General features: G+C 40.3%; 1 protein-coding gene across 2 annotated transcripts in view; it reads left to right on the top strand.

The window, feature by feature from the left end:
* The first annotated feature begins 1,746 nt into the window (after nt 1-1,746).
* Nucleotides 1,747-18,276, top strand: part of LOC110529748 (guanylate-binding protein 3) — a 30,056-nt gene continuing 13,526 nt past the window's right edge. For both annotated transcript variants that reach the window (XR_016497717.1, XM_021612228.3), the window contains exons 1-4: nt 1,747-2,000; nt 3,406-3,623; nt 15,007-15,134; nt 15,392-15,501. Coding sequence is in view for 1 of the 2 variants with exons in the window: in XM_021612228.3 (XP_021467903.2) it covers nt 3,428-3,623; nt 15,007-15,134; nt 15,392-15,501 (434 nt within the window). In the remaining variant the exon portion in view is untranslated. The remainder of the gene's footprint in view (nt 2,001-3,405; nt 3,624-15,006; nt 15,135-15,391; nt 15,502-18,276) is intronic.

Raw genomic sequence — 18,276 nt, 5'->3', positions numbered from 1 at the left:
CGCCAGTCAGCCAGGGGCCGCCAGTGCCGCCAGTCAGCCAGGGGCCGCCAGTGCCGCCAGTCAGCCAGGGGCCGCCAGTGCCGCCAGTCAGCCAGGGGCCGCCAGTGCCGCCAGTCAGCCAGGGGCCGCCAGTCAGCCAGGGGCCGCCAGTAAGCCAGGGGCCGCCAGTGCCGCCAGTAAGCCAGGGGCCGCCAGTGCCGTCAGTCAGCCAGGGGCCGCCCGAGCAGCTGCCCCTCTGTCCAGAGCAGCTGTCGCCCCTCTGTCCCAAGCTGCTGCCGCCCCTCTGTCCCGAGCAGCTGTCCCTCTGTCCAGAGCAGCCATCGCCCCTCTGTCCCGAGCTGCTATCGCCCCTCTGTCCCGAGCTGCTATCGCCCCTCTGTCCCGAGCTGCTATCGCCCCTTTGTCCCGAGCAGTTGTCCCTCTGTCCCGAGCAGCTGCTTCACCTCTGTCCCGAGCTGCCCCTCTGTCCCGAGCAGCCCCTCTGTCCAGTGGGGTCATTGAGAGGGGTGGTCATGGTGAGTAAGCCAGGGAGGCGGACAATAAGGCGGACTAAGACAATGGTGAAGTGGGGTCCGCGTCCCGCGCCAGAGCCGCCACCGCGGACAGACGCCCACCCAGACCCTCCCCTATAGGTCAAGGTTTTGCGGCCGGAGTCCGCACCTTTGGGGGGGGGTACTGTCACGTTCTGACCTCTATTTCCTTTGTTTTTGTATTTATTTAGTATGGTCAGGGCGTGAGTTGGGTGGGCAGTCTATGTTTGTTTTTCTATGTTTTGGTCTAGTTCTATGTTCGGCCTGATATGGTTCTCAATCAGAGGCAGGTGTTCGTCATTGTCTCTGATTGGGAACCATATTTAGGTAGCCTGGGTTTCACTGTGTGTTTGTGGGTGATTGTTCCTGTCACTGTGTTTGTTTGTCACAGGATAGGACTGTTTTGCGTTTGCACATTTCTTGGTTTTGTTAGTTTGTTCATGTGTATTGAGTTATTAAAACATGAATAACCACCACGCTGCGCTTTGGTCCGCTTCTCTTCCTCCTACAGACGAACGCCCTTACAACTACACATGATCAAGGGATTATACATTGTGTAGTATAATATTCTACAGTATACTACAATTTACTACAGTATACTGCAAAATTCTATAGTAAGTAGTACACATGTTTAAAGGATACTACAGTGTGTAGTATCGTATGCTACATTTTACTACAGAATTATACAGTAAGTACTACACATGATCGAAGGATACTACAGTGTGTGGTATAGTATTCTACAGTATACTCCGCAATTCTATAGTAAGTACTACACATGATCAAGGGATACTAAAGTGTATAGTATTGTTTTCTACAGTATACTACAGTTCACTAAAGAATTCTATAGTAAGTACTGTAATATTCTGTAGTAAACTGTAGTACTTTTTATGTGGGGTGGCCTGATCAATATAAGTGGGACCATTTGAAATCGCAAAACTTGTGCAGCACACCGTACACAATCACCCTCTGGGCCACCATAATCACAATGTTGTTCAGTACAGTACCTGGATTCTTTTTCACAAACACAAAATACAATTAATTCAACCAAATTACAGTAAAGGCTTCTCCTTCACATGAACAGAAAGCTACTTGCACAGTATAAGTTAAGGTTTGTTCCACAGGTAGAGATAAACACTGCAAATCAGTGCTTAAATGAAAACATCTGATATTTTATGATGTGCTCTGCTACCTGGTTGGACTTTATATTGTAAAACTGAAAGAGAAACTGTAGCAACCACAATGCAATAACAAGATGCATCTTCTTCTGGAACATATTTTAAGGGGGGGGGGGGGGGGTTTCCTGAACAGATGTCAGTCCATTACTGTGGGCCAGGAAACCACCCCATGTGCTTTCTTGGAAACGTGAGAGTTTCAGTTTCAATATTTCAAGCTTTGTATTGTAGCCAACAGATCATTAGAACTCTGAACAACAAGCATACTGCACAGCTGAAGCTAAGCTCTGGTCTACAGGTAAGATCTTCTTCACTTCATTTATTTGTAGTTATTTATTTGAAAAATATTAGATCCTAGATGTACATAGATGTACATGTACAATGCATCAGTGACAATATGTACTTTGCAGAGATTTTATTTATTATTGCAACATTGTAATTTCTTCATCTCTGCTCCGGGTCTAACTTCAGGAGGACATTTAGTGTGAGCATAAATTTGTCCAGAGTTATCAAAAATAACCATCATATTTCAAATAAATGGGGAGGCATATTATAATATTGCAAGTTCCAAATACTTCAACTCAGAATTGGGGCCTTCAGAAAGTATTCACACACCTTGACTTTTTCCACATTTTGTTGTGTTACAAAGTGGGATTAAAATTGCATTTAATTGTAGTTTTTGGTCAACGATCTACACAAAATACTCTGTAATGTCAATATGAGAAAAAAATGTTTTTAAAGCAAAATGCTAATATAGTATCTTTATAAGAGAAGTATTCAACCCGAGTCAATCAATATATGTTAGAATCACATTTGGCAGTCATTACAGCTGTGAGTTCTTCTGGGTAGGTTTCTAAGAGCTTTTCTTAACTGACTTGCCTAGTTAAATAAAGATTAAATAAATAATCTTTAAAAAAAGACCACCATTTTCAGGTCTTGCCATAGATTTTCATGCAGATTTAAGTCAGACCTGTAACTTGGCCACTCAGGAACATTGACAATCTTCTTGGTAAGCAACTCCAGTGTAGATTTGGCCTTGTTTTTTTAGGTTATTATCCTGCTGAAAGGTGAATTCATCTCCCAGTGTCTGGTGCAAGGCACACAGAACCAGGTTTTCCTCTAGGATTTTGCCTGTGCTTAGCTCCTTTCCATGTATTTTTTATCCTGAAAAACTCCCCAGTCCTTAACCATTACAAGCATACCCATAACATGATGCAACCTCCACAATGCTTAAAATAATGGAGAGTGGTACTCAGTAATGTGTTGTATTGGATTTGCCCCAACATAAAACTTTGTATTCAGGACAAAAAGTTATTTGCTTTGCCACATTTCCTGTAGTATTACTTTAGTGCCTTGTTGCAAAGAGTATGCATGTTTTGGAATATTTTTTATTCCGTACAGGCCAAAATGTAATGAATAACTTCACCATTCTCAAAGGGATATTCAATATCTGCTTTTTTAAAAACTAATCTATCAATATGTTTCCTTCTTTGCAAGGCATTGGAAAACAAAATGTGGAAAAAGTCAAGGGGTGTGAATACTTTCAGAAGGCACTGTACCAGTATGATAAGGCATACCAGCATAATAAATCACACATCCTGTATTACTGCACTGGGAGAATGTTGTATTTGTCTGATCCCCAAACAAAATAAAGAGCGTTTATTTGTTGTGTTTATATTGTTATTTGTTTGTGTCTTTGCCAGTGTGTTTCTATAGGACAAAGTAATGGCAGGCCAAACAGTGTCCATGGAGGGGCCAGTGTGTCTAATTGAGAACGACAGTGACGGGAAACTGTGTGTGGTCCGCAGCGCACTGGAAACCCTGAGCCAGATTGAGCAGCATGTGGTAGTGGTGGCAGTGGTCGGCCTGTACCGCACCGGCAAGTCATACCTCATGAACAAACTGGCTGGGACGAACAAAGGTGGGAACATTAATTATTACCTTAATTTATTACCTAATACAATATATTATTATACGCTGGTAGTAGGCCTGGTTAGTGATTATTAGGGTCTGACAGTCTACAGTATATGGCACATTTCCTTAGATGCCTCAGAATGTAGGCTCTGCTTGCCAGTTCTTACGCACAGGAATTTGAAACTCTACAGCTGCTCCATCAGGATCGACATATGCTTTCTAAAATCAACATTGATTTTGTTTTGCTGACAACACTCTCAAATCCGACCCCATAATAAGGCTGTAAGACATTTAGGGGTATTAGTTTCCCCAAATACAACACATACAGTAGCTACTGATATTCTCTAGGTTTTCCATGCATTATATGATTTTGTGAGATTTCCGCAGCAAATGGAATACTTGCACACAAATACTTGCACACTTCTCTGAATTTGCCCCAGTAGTTTGCACTTACACGGAATACAAACCGGCTGCGCGCGTGCGCCATCGTGCATAAATTTGTTTTGTCCCCACAAATCAAATCAATTCAAATTTATTTACATAGCCCTTCGTACATCAGCTGATATCTCAAAGTGCTGTACAGAAACCCAGCCAAAAACCCCAAACAGCAAGCAATGCAGGTGTTGAAGCACGTTGGCTCGGAAAAACTCCCTAGAAATACCAAAACCTAGGAAGAAACCTAGAGAGGAACCAGGCTATGAGGGGTGGCCAGTCCTCTTCTGGCTGTGCCGGGTGGAGATTATAACAGAACATGGCCAAGATGTTCAAATGTTCATAAATGACCAGCATGGTCAAATAATAGGTCTGGGACAGGTAGCACGTCCGGTGAACAGGTCAGGATTCCATAGCCGCAGACAGAACAGTTGAAACTGGAGCAGCAGCACGGCCAGGTGGACTGGGGACAGCAAGGAGTCATCATGCCAGGTAGACCTGAGGCATGGTCCTAGGGCTCATGTCCTCCGAGAGAAAGAAAGAGAGAAAGAGAGAATTAGAGAGCAGGAGAAGTACTCCAGATATAACAAACTGACCCTGACCCTGACACATAAACTACTGCAGCATAAATACTGGAGGCAGAGACAGGAGGGGTCAGGAGACACTGTGGCCCCATCCGATGATACCCCCGGACAGGGCCAAACAGGAAGGATATAACCATACCCACTAGAGGGAGCCCCCACACCACTAGAGGGATATCTTCAACCACCAACTTACCATCCTGAGACAAGGCAGAGTAGAGCCCACAAAGATCTCTGCCACGGCACAACCCAAGGGGGGGCGCCGACCCAGACAGTAAGATCACATCAGTGACTCAACCCACTCAAGTGATGCACCGCTCCTAGGGACGGCATGAAAGAGCACCAGTAAGCCAGTGACTCAGCCCCTGTAATAGAGTTAGAGGCAGAGAATCCCAGTGGAAAGAGGGGAACCGGCCAGACAGAGACAGCAAGGGCGGTTCGTTGCTCCAGAGCCTTTCCATTCACCTTCACACTCTTTGGCCAGACTACACTCAATCATATGACCCACTGAAGAGATGAGTCTTCAGTAAAGACTTAAAGTTTGAGACCTAGTTTGCGTCTCTCACATGGGTAGGCAGACCATTCCATAAAAATTGAGCTGTATAGGAGAAAGCCCTGCCTCCAGCTGTTTGCTTAGAAATACTAGGGACAATTAGGAGGCCTGCGTCTTGTGACCGTAGCATACGTGTAGGAATGTACGGCAGGACCAAATCAGAGAGATAGGTAGGAGCAAGCCCATGTAATGCTTTGTAGGTTAACAGTAAAACATTGAAATCAGCCCTTGCCTTGACAGGAAGCCAGTGTCGGGAGGCTAGCACTGGAGTAATATGATCAATTTTTTTGATTCTAGCAGCTGTATTTAGCACTAACTGACGTTTATTTAGTGCTTTATCCGGGTAGCCGGAAAGTAGAACATTGCAGTAGTCTAACCTAGAAGTAACAAAAGCATGGATACATTTTTCTGCATCATTTTTGGACAGAAAGTTTCTGATTTTTGCAATGTTACGTAGATGGAAATAAGTCTTGATATGTTCGTCAAAAGAGAGATCAGGGTCCAGAGTAATGCCGAGGTCCTTCACAGTTTTATTTGAGACGACTGTACAACCATTAAGATTAATTGTCAGATTCAACAGAAGATCTCTTTGTTTCTTGGGACCTAGAACAAGCATCTCTGTTTTGTCCGAGTTTAAAAGTAGAACGTTTGCAGCCATCCACTTCCTTCTGCCTGAAACACAGGCTTCTAGCGAGGGCAATTTTGGGGCTTTACCATGTTTCATTGAAATGTACAGCTGTGTGTCATCCGCATAGTATTGAAAGTTATGTTTTCGAATGACATCCCCAAGAGGTAAAATATATAGTGAAAACAATAGTGGTCCTAAAACGGAACCTTGAGGAACACCGACATTTACAGTTGATTTGTCAGAGGACAAACCATTCACAGAGACAAACTGATATCTTTCCGACAGATAAGATCTAAACCAGGCCAGAACTTGTACCTGTAGGCCAATTTGGGTTTCCAATCTCTCCAAAAGAATGTGGTGATCGATGGTATCAAAAGCAGCACTGAGGACAGATGCAGAGCCTCGGTCTGATGCCATTAAAAATTAATCTACCACCTTCACAAGTGCAGTCTCAGTGCTATGATGGGGTCTAAAACCAGACTGAAGCATTTCGTATGCATTGTTTGTCTTCAGGAAGGCAGTGAGTTGCTGCGCAACAGCCTTTTCTAAAACTGTTGAGAGGAATGGAAGATTCGATATAGGCCGATAGTTTTTTATATTTTCTGGGTCAAGATTTGGCTTGGGAAATCCTCACTTGGGGAAAGCTGCTTTTTAGTTAGCTTAGTGACAGTATCAAAAATACATTTTGGATTGTTCTTATTTTCCTCAATTAAGTTGGAAAAATAGGATGATCGAGCAGCAGTAAGGGCTCTTCGATACTGCACAGTACTGTCTTTCCAAGCTAGTCGGAAGACATCCAATTTGGTGTGGCGCCATTTCCGTTCCAATTTTCTGGAAGCTTGCTTCAGAGCTCGGGTATTTTCTGTATACCAGGGAGCTAGTTTCTTATGAGAAATGTTTTTAGTTTTTAGGGGTGCAACTGCATCTAGGGTATTGCGCAAGGTTAAATTGAGTTCCTCGGTTAACTGATTTTTGTCCTCTGACGTCCTTGGGTAGGCAGAGGGAGTCTGTAAGGGCATCAAGGAATCTTTGTGTTGTCTGTGAATTTATAGCACGATGCTCCTTGGTTGGGGTCTGAGCAGATTTTTTGTTGCAATTGCAAACGTAATAAAATGGTGGTCCGATAGTGCAGGATTATGGGGAAAAACATTAAGATCCACAACATCTCTTCCATGGGACAAAACCCACTGAGTCGATGATGGCTCCGAAAGCCTTTTGAAGTGGGTCTGTGGACTTTTCCATGTGAATATTAAAGTCACCAAAAAGTAGAATATTATCTGCTATGACTACAAGGTCCGATAGGAATTCAGGGAGCTCAATGAGGAACGCTGTATATGGCCCAGGAGGCCTGTAAACAGTAGCTATAAAAAGTGATTGAGTAGGCTGCATAGATTTCATGACTAGAAGTTCAAAAGACGAAAACGTCATTTTTTTGTTGTTGGTAAATTGAAATTTGCTATCGTAAATGTTAGCAACACCTCCGCCTTTGCTGGATGCACGGGGGATATGGTCACTAGTGTAACCAGGAGGTGAGGCCTCATTTAACACAGTAAATTCATCAGGCTTAAGCCATGTTTCAGTCAGGCCAATCACATCAAGATTATGATCAGTGATTAGTTCATTGACTATAATTGCCTTTGAAGTAAGGGATCTAACATTAAGTAGCCCTATTTTGAGATGTGAGGTATCACGATCTCTTTCAATAACGACAGGAATGGAGGAGGTCTTTATCCTAGTGAGATTGCTGAGGCGAACACCTCCATATTTGATTTTGCCCAACCCAGGTCGAGGCACAGACAGTCTCAATGGGGATAGCTGAGCTGACTACACTGACTGTGCTAGTGGCAGACTCCACTAAGCTGGCAGGCTGGCTAACAGCCTGCTGCCTGGCCTGCACCCTATTTCATTGTGGAGCTAGAGGAGTTAGAGCCCTGTCTATGTTGGTAGATAAGATGAGAGCACTCCTCCAGCTAGGATGGAGTCCGTCAGTCCTCAGCAGGCCAGGCTTGGTCCTGTTTGTGGGTGAGTCCCAGAAAGAGGGCCAATTATCTACAAATTCTATCTTTTGGGAGGGGCAGAAAACAGTTTTCAACCAGCGATTGAGTTGTGAGACTCTGCTGTAGAGCTCATCACTCCCCCTAACTGGGAGGGGACCCAGAGACAATTACTCGATGCCGACACATCTTTCTAGCTGATTTACACGCTGAAGCTATGTTGTGCTTGGTGAACTCTGACTGTTTCATCCTAACATCGTTGGTGCCGACGTGGATAACAATATCTCTATACTCTCTACACTCGGCAGTTTTAGCTTTAGCCAGCACCATCTTCAGATTAGCCTTAATAAATCCTGTTGTAACTACCCATCCCGGATCCGGGAGCGTAATCATCATCTGACACTAATTAGCATAATGCAACTGACATAAATATTACTAGAAAATATTCGGATTCATGAAATCAGAAGTGAAATATATTGAAACACAGCTTAGACTTTTGTTAATCACCCTGTCATCTCAGATTTAGAAAATATGCTTTACAGACAAAGCAAGACAAGCATTTGTGTAAGTTTATCGATAGCCTAGCATAGCATTTTGCCTAGCTAGCAGCAGGCAACCTGGTCACGAAAATCAGAAAAGCAATCAAATTAAATTGTTTACCTTTGATGAGCTTTGGATGTTTTCACTCACGAGACTCCCAGTTACATAGCAAATGTTCCTTTTTTCAAAAAATATTATTTTTGTAGGCGAAATAGCTACGTTTGTTCTTCACGTTTGGCTGAGAAATCGACCGGAAATTGCGGTCACGAAAATGTAGAAAAATATTCAAAATTAGCTCCATAATATCGACAGAAACATGGCAAACTTTGTTTATAATCATTGCTCAAGGTGTTTTTCAAATATCTATTGGATAATATATCCACTGGGACTATTGGCTTTTCAGTAGGACCGAGAGGAAAAATGGCTACCTCTGTATTTTACGCAATAATCACTCTGAGAGCCATCAGGTGACCACTTGGTGACCACAGGTGACCACGCAATATAGTTGCTTACGCTCATTCTTCAACATAAATGCGTGAAACTACGTCAAAATGCTGTAGACATCTTGGGGAATATGAAGAAAAAGGAATCTGGTTGATAGCCCATTCACTGCTCAATAGGGACGCATCGGAACGCAGAGCTTTCAAAACATGAGTCACTTCCGGATTGGATTTTTCTCAGACTTTCGCCTGCAATATCAGTTCTGTTATACTCACAGACAATATTTTTACAGTTTTGGAAACTTTAGAGTGTTTTCTAACCTAAGCTGTCAATTATATGCATATTCTAGCATCTTGTCCTGACAAAATAGTCTGTTTACTTTGGGAACGTTATTTTTCCAAAAATGAAAATACTGCCCCCTAGTTACAAAAAGTATTTTACGTCGGTAGCCCTGCCCCCTGGTAAACAGTGTATGATCGCTGGATGATTCATTTTAAGTCTAATACTGCGGTTAATGGAGTCGCCAATGACTAGGGTTTTCAATTTGTCAGAGCTAATGGTGGGAAGCTTCGGCGTCTCAGACCCCGTAACGGGAGGAGTAGAGACAAGAGAAGGCTCGGCATCAGACTCCGACTCGCTGCTTAATGGGGAAACCGGTTGAAAGTTTCTGTCGGCTGAATGAGCGACACCGGTTGAGCATTCCTACAGCATTTCCCTCCAGAAACCATGAGAAAGTTGTCTGGCTGCGGGGACCATGCGAGGGGATTTATACTAACGTTACTATCTGTACTTGCTGGTGGCACAGACGCTGTTTCATCCTTTCCTACACTGAAATTACCCTTGCCTAACGATTGCGTCTGAAGCTGGGCTTGCAACAGCGACTGCAATTAGAAGGCATCATGTTAATGTTACTACTTAGCTTCGGCTGTTGGAGGTCGTGACGAACCACGTCCAGATAAAGCATCCGGAGTGAGAAAGATGAGTGAGGGGAAAAAACAAAAATTTAAACGGTAATTAAAAAGAAAAAACCGTAAAGTTGTCAGGTAGCAAAGTAAGGTTGGCAATAAAATGCACAAACCGCACAGCAACACGTAAACAAGTCTGCAAGTTGTGACCGGCACCAAACGTGATCAGGACACGCAGGTTAAAATATCAAAAAAACTCTGAACCAATTACATTAATTTGGAGATTTAGCATTAAAAAGCATTAAACCTTTATGGCAATTCAGCTAGCTAGCTTGCACTTGCTAGCTAATTTGTCCTATTTAGCTAGCTTGCTGTTGCTAGTTAATTTGTCCTGGGATATAAACATTGAGTTGTTATTTTACCTGAAATGCATAAGTTCCTCTACTCCAACAATTAATCCACACATAAAATGGTCAACCGAATCGTTTCCAATCATCTCTCCTCCTTCTAGTCTTTTTCTTCTCTTGACTTTATATTGCGATTGACAACTTTCATAAATTAGGTGCATTACCGCCACCAACCTCGTTCGTCTTTCAGTCACCCACGTTGGTATAACCAATGAGGTGATGGTGCACGCGGGCAGCCGGTTTGGGTTCCGTGTTAGCTTTATTTTTTTTTCAAATGTTTTCATAATACAAAAATCAACTTACATTGCTACATCAAACATGTCTAGCAAACCAAACACAGGTATTAACAATACTCAAACATACAAAAAATATCAACAAAATAATACAAAAAATAAACAATTTAAGTGCAATTATATTCACTCTGAAAATATCTTATTATAATGATTCATGAAGATGTTATTCTTGTTGTTATTCACTAGGGTTAATGTTTTAATAAGATAATTAAATTCAATCAGAAAAATATGTAATTTTGGTATAGAATTTTGTCATTTTTGTTTGTGTATAAAGTATTTGGCAACAAGAATTAAAAAAATAACAATAATCTCAGTGGTTTTGTTATCATTACAATAGTAACATAATATATATTTAATGTAAAAAATATAGGCAGTGTTCATAATGGTAAATAAGTACTTTGCAAGGTTTTCCCAAAATTCTGCCACAAATTTACATTCAAAGAACAAGTGAGACAGATTCTCACCTTCTTTTTCACAGAAAACGCAGATATCATCAATAGCCACAAATGTGGAAATCATAGAATTACATGGATATATCTTACATTTTGAAGTGCACTTCCTTAACTTTGTTTGGTATATCGTATTTGTAAGGCCTTAACCATGCATTTTTCCAGACAATGTCAGGAATAAGCATGTTCCAGAAAAACTTTCCTCTCGGTGTAAGTTGGTTTTGTGAATGAAGAATTTGTCTTATATATTTATTACAACAAGATTTCTCAAGTAAGCCCACGCCTTCCAATCTGAGTTCTGGATAAACTTTGTGATCATTCCCAAAATTAAGATGAGTTTTCATAAGTGTAGTTAGACCACTGGGAACGGCTTTGATCACAGAAATAAACTCTCTGAAAGGTATTGGAAACTCTTTCAATGTTAAAAATTGTTCATATGTGAGAATATTACCCTTGTTGTAGAAAATATAAAGAACAAAGTCAATATTCCTCTCATGCCAGCTGGGGTAGAACAATTACTTATTACTTACAGTTATGTCAGAATTATTCCGCAAAAGAGCTTTATGAGGGGAAAAATTGTGCAGGAAACATGTTTTCCAGGCCATTAAAGCTTGTTGGCGAAACCTAGCCAATTTAGCAGGTCATCTTTCAGGAATATAATTACATTTCAGTAAAAATTGAAGACCTCCCAATTTATTAAACACATTATTTGGAATTAAATACAATATTGAATCAGTATCGATGAAACATTTTTTCAACCAGTTTATCTTGAAAGTGTTATTTATGTCAACAAAATCCAACACTTCTAGACCGCCTTCAGCTCTTTTGTTAGAAAGGACAGATTTTTTTAGTTCGTGAGACTTATTTTTCCAGATTAAGTCAAGAAAGGTCTTATTGATCTCTTTACAAGTAGCTGGATTTACACATAACGATAATGAGGGGTACACAAAACGAGACAGTCCCTCTGCCTTGGACAGAAGTACTCTCCCAAGTATAGAAAGATCTCTTTGTAGCCAATTATTAAATATATTTTTAGTTCTCTTAATTTTAGGAGAGAAATTCAAATGTTGTCTGACTAAGTGGTTTTTTGACAGATGTATTCCTAAATATTTAACACAGTCCTTTACAGGAATATTTTCTATTTCTTTATCATCAGAGTCAAATAAACATAAGATTTCACATTTAGAAACATTGAACATTAATCCTGATGCAATAGAAAATGCAGTTATAGCATTAAGGGCATGTGCGACCTGGTCTTTGTCTCTAAAGAAAAGAGTAGTATCATCAGCCAGTTGGGATATTTTGATTTCTTTGTTAAAAATGGTTAAGCCATACAAATGTGCATTATTCAGAATATTTAAAGATAGAAGTTCCACAACCAAAATGAATAAAAATGGCAAAATTGGGCATCCCTGTCGTACACTTCTGTTGATACTAAATATTTTGGAAGTGTTAAGGTTTAGTAGCACAGAACTATTTATATCTTTGTAAAACATGCAAATCACTTTAATAAAATGTTCACCAAATCCAAAAAGTTTACGAGACCTAAAGAGAAATTAATGTTCAATTGTGTCAAAGGCTTTACAGAAGTCCAAAAATAAGACAACTGCATCTGAGTCAATTGCATTTGAATAATCTATAAGGTCCAAGACTAAACAAATGTTGGAGCTTATGTGACATCCCTTCATAAATCCTGTTTGAGTTTCATTTATAATGGTATCTAATTCCTTTCTTTAATCTTTTGGCATAAACCAGAGCAATCAATTTGTAATCAACATTTAATAAAGTAATTGGTCTCCAATTGTCAATGAGAGAAGGGTCTTTTATCAGGCTTCGGAATCAATGAAATAAGGCCCTGTTTCATAGTGGAGACCATTTCCCCATTTTTAATGCAATCTTGAAACATATTGAAAATCGGGTCTTCTAGTAACTCCCAAAACTGTCTATAGAATTCAACTGTCAGGCCATCAGGGCCAGGTGATTTCATCTGTCAGGCCATCAGGGCCAGGTGATTTCATCTGTCAGGCCATCAGGGCCAGGTGATTTCTCTTTTTTCATAGAATTCAGAGCCTCTAATTTCTTCAATTGACACAGGTGAATCGCAAACTGAGTGGAAATCATCCTCAATTACAGGAACATAATTCTGAATGTGGCAAATGTAGCTTTCACAACCATCTTCCTGAAATTGAGAGCTGTAAAGGTTTTCATAAAAGGAATTGACAAATGATGATATTGTAATGGGATCTTTGCATAAAACGTCGTTAATTTTGAGTGCAGTTATTGATTTTCTTCTGTAGCTTCTCTTTTCAAGTGCAAAAAAGTAACTAGTGTTTCTTTCCCCCTCTTCAATCCATTTTGCTCTTGACCTTACAAAGGCGCCATTTTCCAAATCCGTGTAAGTCTGTTCTAATTCTAGTTGTAAAGACCTGAACACAGACTCCTCTTCTTCAGATAGAATATCTTTCTTTTGAAAACTGTCAAGCTTGCTCATCATCTCCTTTTCTCTAAGGTTCTTTAATTGCATCAGCTCTTTGGTGCGTTTAATGGCTACCATTATGACTTTATTTTTGAAAAATTCCCATCTACTTCCATGACCCAAGTCTTTCCTTGCAAAAATATCTCTAGCTAATGATTTGATGTTTTCAATGAGATCAGTATCTTTAAGAAGTGTATTGTTTAATTTCCAATATCCTCGAGTACCTTTTGATTTTTTAGTAGCTTGTAAATTCAGGGAAATCAAGTGATGATCAGAAAAGGGAGCCAACTGATGATCTACATCTATAACAAATTGTAACAAAAAAAGGGAAATTAGGAATAAATCTATTCTAGATTTACGTGACATAGATTTGTTGGTCCAGGTATAACCCTTAGCATCCGGATTGAAATAACGCCAGGCATCCTCAACACAGAGATCCTTGCATAATGTAATGATAATGTTACTATTTTGAAGGTTTTGACTCGTTCTAGGAGGAAAACGATCAGCAGATGCATCAGGTGTTTCGTTAAAATCCCCTGAAATAATTAGAAAAGCCTCAGAGTATTTGTTGCTTTAATCCTGTACTTTCCTGGTAAAAAGGGTAAAAAGGGTCTTATTAGGAGCAGGTGAGTTATGTCCGTCCGTATACATTACAGATGATGAAAATAGCATTGTCAAGTTTAACAGTTACTATGACCCATCTGCCGTCTTGTGAAGATGTAGATTCTAGAATGTCACCTTTAAACTTGTGAATAAGTGTCAAAACACTGAACAGCTCAATGACTTTCAAAGTGGCACCGTCATAGGATGCCACCTTTCCAATAAGTCAGTTCATCAAATTTCTGCCCTGCTAGAGCTGCCCCGGTCAACTGTAAATGTTGTTATTGTGAAGTCTCGTGAAGATTTGTTTCAGAATATAACACTTACAAGAACTTGTGAATTCAATATAGGTTTTTAATACAAACACATCAGAAGCCTAAATGGTCCGCGGAACACACACTTTTCCAGAGCATATTTATACACACACAGCATATGAGTCCATTCCACATGTTAATGAAGTTACTTCCCTCAGGTCATTTGCCACCATTCTTCCATGGAATTGCTCAGCTTTGTTGCTCTCTGTAAGAAAGTCTATTTGAATTCACAAGCTCCGGTATCTGAGAAGTATTTGATTCAATATTTTCCACAACATGGTTTGGAGGGCAGTGTGGCTGGCAAAGTTCCAAACTCTCAGCATGTGTAGGCTCATGATGTGAATGAAACATGGTGTGGACTACATCATGTGGTGCACTACCCCCAACATTCTTTTGCCAGACCCTAGGGTAGTGGTCGGTGCTGTGTAGAGCTGGGCTGAGTTGAGGTGGGCCTGGTCTGGTAAATCTATATCAACACTGAAAATAAATTTTGAATAAGTCCATGTATTAGGGCAGGAGAATTATGTTTGTGGGGAGGACCTGGTTGCCCATGTCGGTTGTCTGCATGTCTTGTACTGGTCTTTTTTTGTGTTAAGCACATGACATTTGTAATGATCTTTTTGCACTTATTTTCTGCACTTAAAGAGCTTTGCTTTTTGCCTATAAATTGAAAGCGATATACAAAAAAAGAAGTGACACTATTACACTTCATTCAGCTGCCTCTAGCCCAAAGCTAAATGTACTAAAAATGTTGTTCTATTATCCTCATTCCTCAAGGTTTTGCCCTTGGAGCCACAATTCAGTCCCAGACTAAGGGCATCTGGATGTGGTGTGTGCCCCACCCAATAAAATCAGACCACACCTTGGTGCTGCTGGATACAGAGGGGCTGGGGGATGTGGAGAAGGTGGGAGATCAAGGTTATACATTTAACATAGTTACATGCAAGGCTACTACTGTACTGATTAAAAAGAGGCTCTTCATTGTCAAAATATTGTATGCAATGAAAATGCATACAGTACATATAAAACATACAGCAGAGTAAAGGCACATTTTAGAAATTATACAAACTTTTAACTTTTTCTCCTTGAACTTTGAACTACTCCCTGACTTTATTTCACTCATCACTCCAGTAACACCTACCTCATCTTTCTGTGTTGACAGGGTGACGATAGTAATGACAACTGGATATTTTCCCTGGCTGTTCTTCTGAGCAGCACCCTGGTGTACAACAGCATGGGCACCATCGACAACTACGCCCTGGAGAAACTACAGTATCCTTCAGCAGAGATGGGGAAGGGGAGATAGTGCCCAGAGCAAAGGGTAGTTTTCTAGCCTGGTCCCAGATCTGTGTGCTGTCATGCATAACAATGGAGTTAGGAGTTGGCAAAACAGCATAAACAGATCTGGAACCAGGCTATTGTTTTTCTGCCACTGTAATGAAAAATAGCAGCAGTTGTGGTAAGGTTTGGGTGACTTTGGGAGACTTAGCTTTGGCGACTTGACTTTGCAGAAAGCTGAAAGGGTTACAGGCCACACCCTCAAACTCGATATTATTCCCTTTGCAACCTGGTGGTGTTATACTATCCAATACAATCTCATCCAATGTAAACAACAAATATGTTTATTTGTGTGGCTCGCTGCATACATTTCTACAAAATAAATCATGGGTAACACTTTACATTAAGTTGCCCCTATTACTATGTAGCTGATACAGTCATAACTGTTAACAACATGGTAGTTACATACGTTTTTACCATGTAATTACATGGTACTGTAACAGGGTTGTTTTGGAATCAGTTATTACACAATTGGAAGTTTATTCCACACATGTAACTACTGATGTTATTACACATTCTCTTGTTCCACTATGTAACTAATGTTTTGCAATTACACATTTGAAAGTCATCTGTGAATTACCTTGTTAATAACTCAAACCACAATGTGACCGAGTTACACGCAACTACAAGGTGCCCCTACCACTGAATCTGCATGTAATAACCCGGGTTAATAAATAGGTTAGGACCTGGTAACAACAGGTGTAACAATGCACACCCTGTTATTAGCTACCTGTCATTTTCAACGGGTTTATTTCTGTGTTCTGACCTGGCTCAAAGGCTGGCTCGAGTGTAATGTAAGAATGATGCAGTTACATAGGATAAACTTGTAGTTATCATGTACCTACCCGGGAGCAAGCAACTTATAGTGAAGTGAAACCCAGTCGGTCATAACTTTTATAATTACTACATGTATGTAGTTACAATGTAACAATCTTTACAGACAATGGACTAACCAGGAGAAATTGAGACAGGAGAACATTAGGAGAACATTTACTTACATTGAACTTACTATGTAAGAATCTTTGTCAACCAAATCTCTAATTAAAATGTTGTTACAAGGGATATACATGTATTTGCAATGTACTTATCCAGGAGCAAGCAACTTGAAGGTGCAATATGGAGAGATTGCCGAATTTCAGTTTATGTGATGTATAGTATAGACAATCATCTAAACCGGTGTGAAATATCTTTTCTCTAACAAAACACATTGTATTTTCAACTGTTTGAAGCTGGTGTATAAAACCCGAAAGTAAAAGTTGCAAAAATTAAACTTTGGGTCACCCACTAAGTTACATAGTGCATCTTTAATATAAAGTGAAGTGAAATGGTTTATGACTTTGTAGTTACAATGTAACAACCTTTGCAGACAATAGGCTAACAAGGAGAATTAAGGAGACTGGAGAACATTTAGACTTTTCTTTAGTGGATTTGACAAAGATTCATATTCAAACCATTCAAATTCAATTCCCCATTTCAGACTCAAAGCAAGAACTATTGGTAGAACCTACTAACTAGTTGGTAAAAATGTAATAACACAGGGTGGTAAAGCTAGCTAGCTAGAATTTAGCTAATTAATGTTGATAGCTAGAAAGCAAGTTACTGTAAGCACTGGCACAATGTCAAAGCGTTTTCCAACTTGGTCAATAAAGACAAAATCGTCATTAAACTTATGAAACATTTAGTTAACAATATTATTTCACTGTTTTGAGACTTACATAACAAACCTTTATTAACACAACAAATTAAGAGACAGAAATAACATGTGGCTTCTATTTTGGCTGCAGAGGAGCTTGTGAGAGGTGAGAGGTCAGTATGACATCACTTCCTGGTGAACTCACTTCTACAAAATCAAAAAAAAAGAAAAAGAAATGTTACAAATGTAACCATGATTATGCGAGCTATTAGATCACTCCAATATGGTATCCTTCCAATATGGTAGCCAGCTACACACTGTGTGAAAAACAGCAGTGTAATAGAGCTGTAATGGGAGTTTATGATGGAAACTAGTATAGTTACTGTCTGTAATGTAAAGTAGTGTAACAGAAAAACTATAGTAAACACAGCTACACACTGAAACCCTCAGTGTAATAGAGCTGAGATGTGAGTTTCCATGGGAAACTAAGATAGTTACTGTCTGTACTGTAAAATAGTGACAGAAAACTATCGCAACTCAGCTGTGAAAAAACAACACCAGTGTAATCTCACTATGGTGAGGCTAGCATATACTCAGACCAACAGTGTAAGATTACTGTGTCTATAGTATATAATATGCAATACTGTATGATAGTATAGAATGGGACATACAGTATCAGCCATTGTCTCATACATTATCTGAAGGAGGAGGCGTGGAGAGTGAACTGCCTGACCATGAAGGGGCAAGGCATTCTACCTCACACACGTTTATAGCTTATTTCTTGCTATAGACGTGGGGGTTCAGGTTGGCAGGACATAAGGAAAAGTGTGTTTATAACTGTGCTTTGTCCTGCAATGATCAACTCTGGTTAAGCTAGCTACTTTGCATAGCTCATTCACCGTGATACACACAAGAGTCTAGGCAAGATGGCTGCGCCCTGTGAGAGATGAAACCGTGATGCGCCTCACGACTCCTAGCTCACTCTCAGGTGAGAACTGCAAGTCTGCCGGAGCGAAACGTACACAGTCTCCCGATCTTGCAGGGTAGGCGGCTCCCCGGATCCGAAGGCTAAAACC

This window comes from Oncorhynchus mykiss, chromosome 8 (genome assembly GCF_057628025.1).
Source record: "Oncorhynchus mykiss isolate SJ-2025 chromosome 8, ASM5762802v1, whole genome shotgun sequence".
NCBI lineage: Eukaryota > Metazoa > Chordata > Actinopteri > Salmoniformes > Salmonidae > Oncorhynchus > Oncorhynchus mykiss.
The sequence above is the reverse complement of the archived record's forward strand: the minus strand, read 5'-3'. Positions and strand labels throughout refer to the sequence as shown.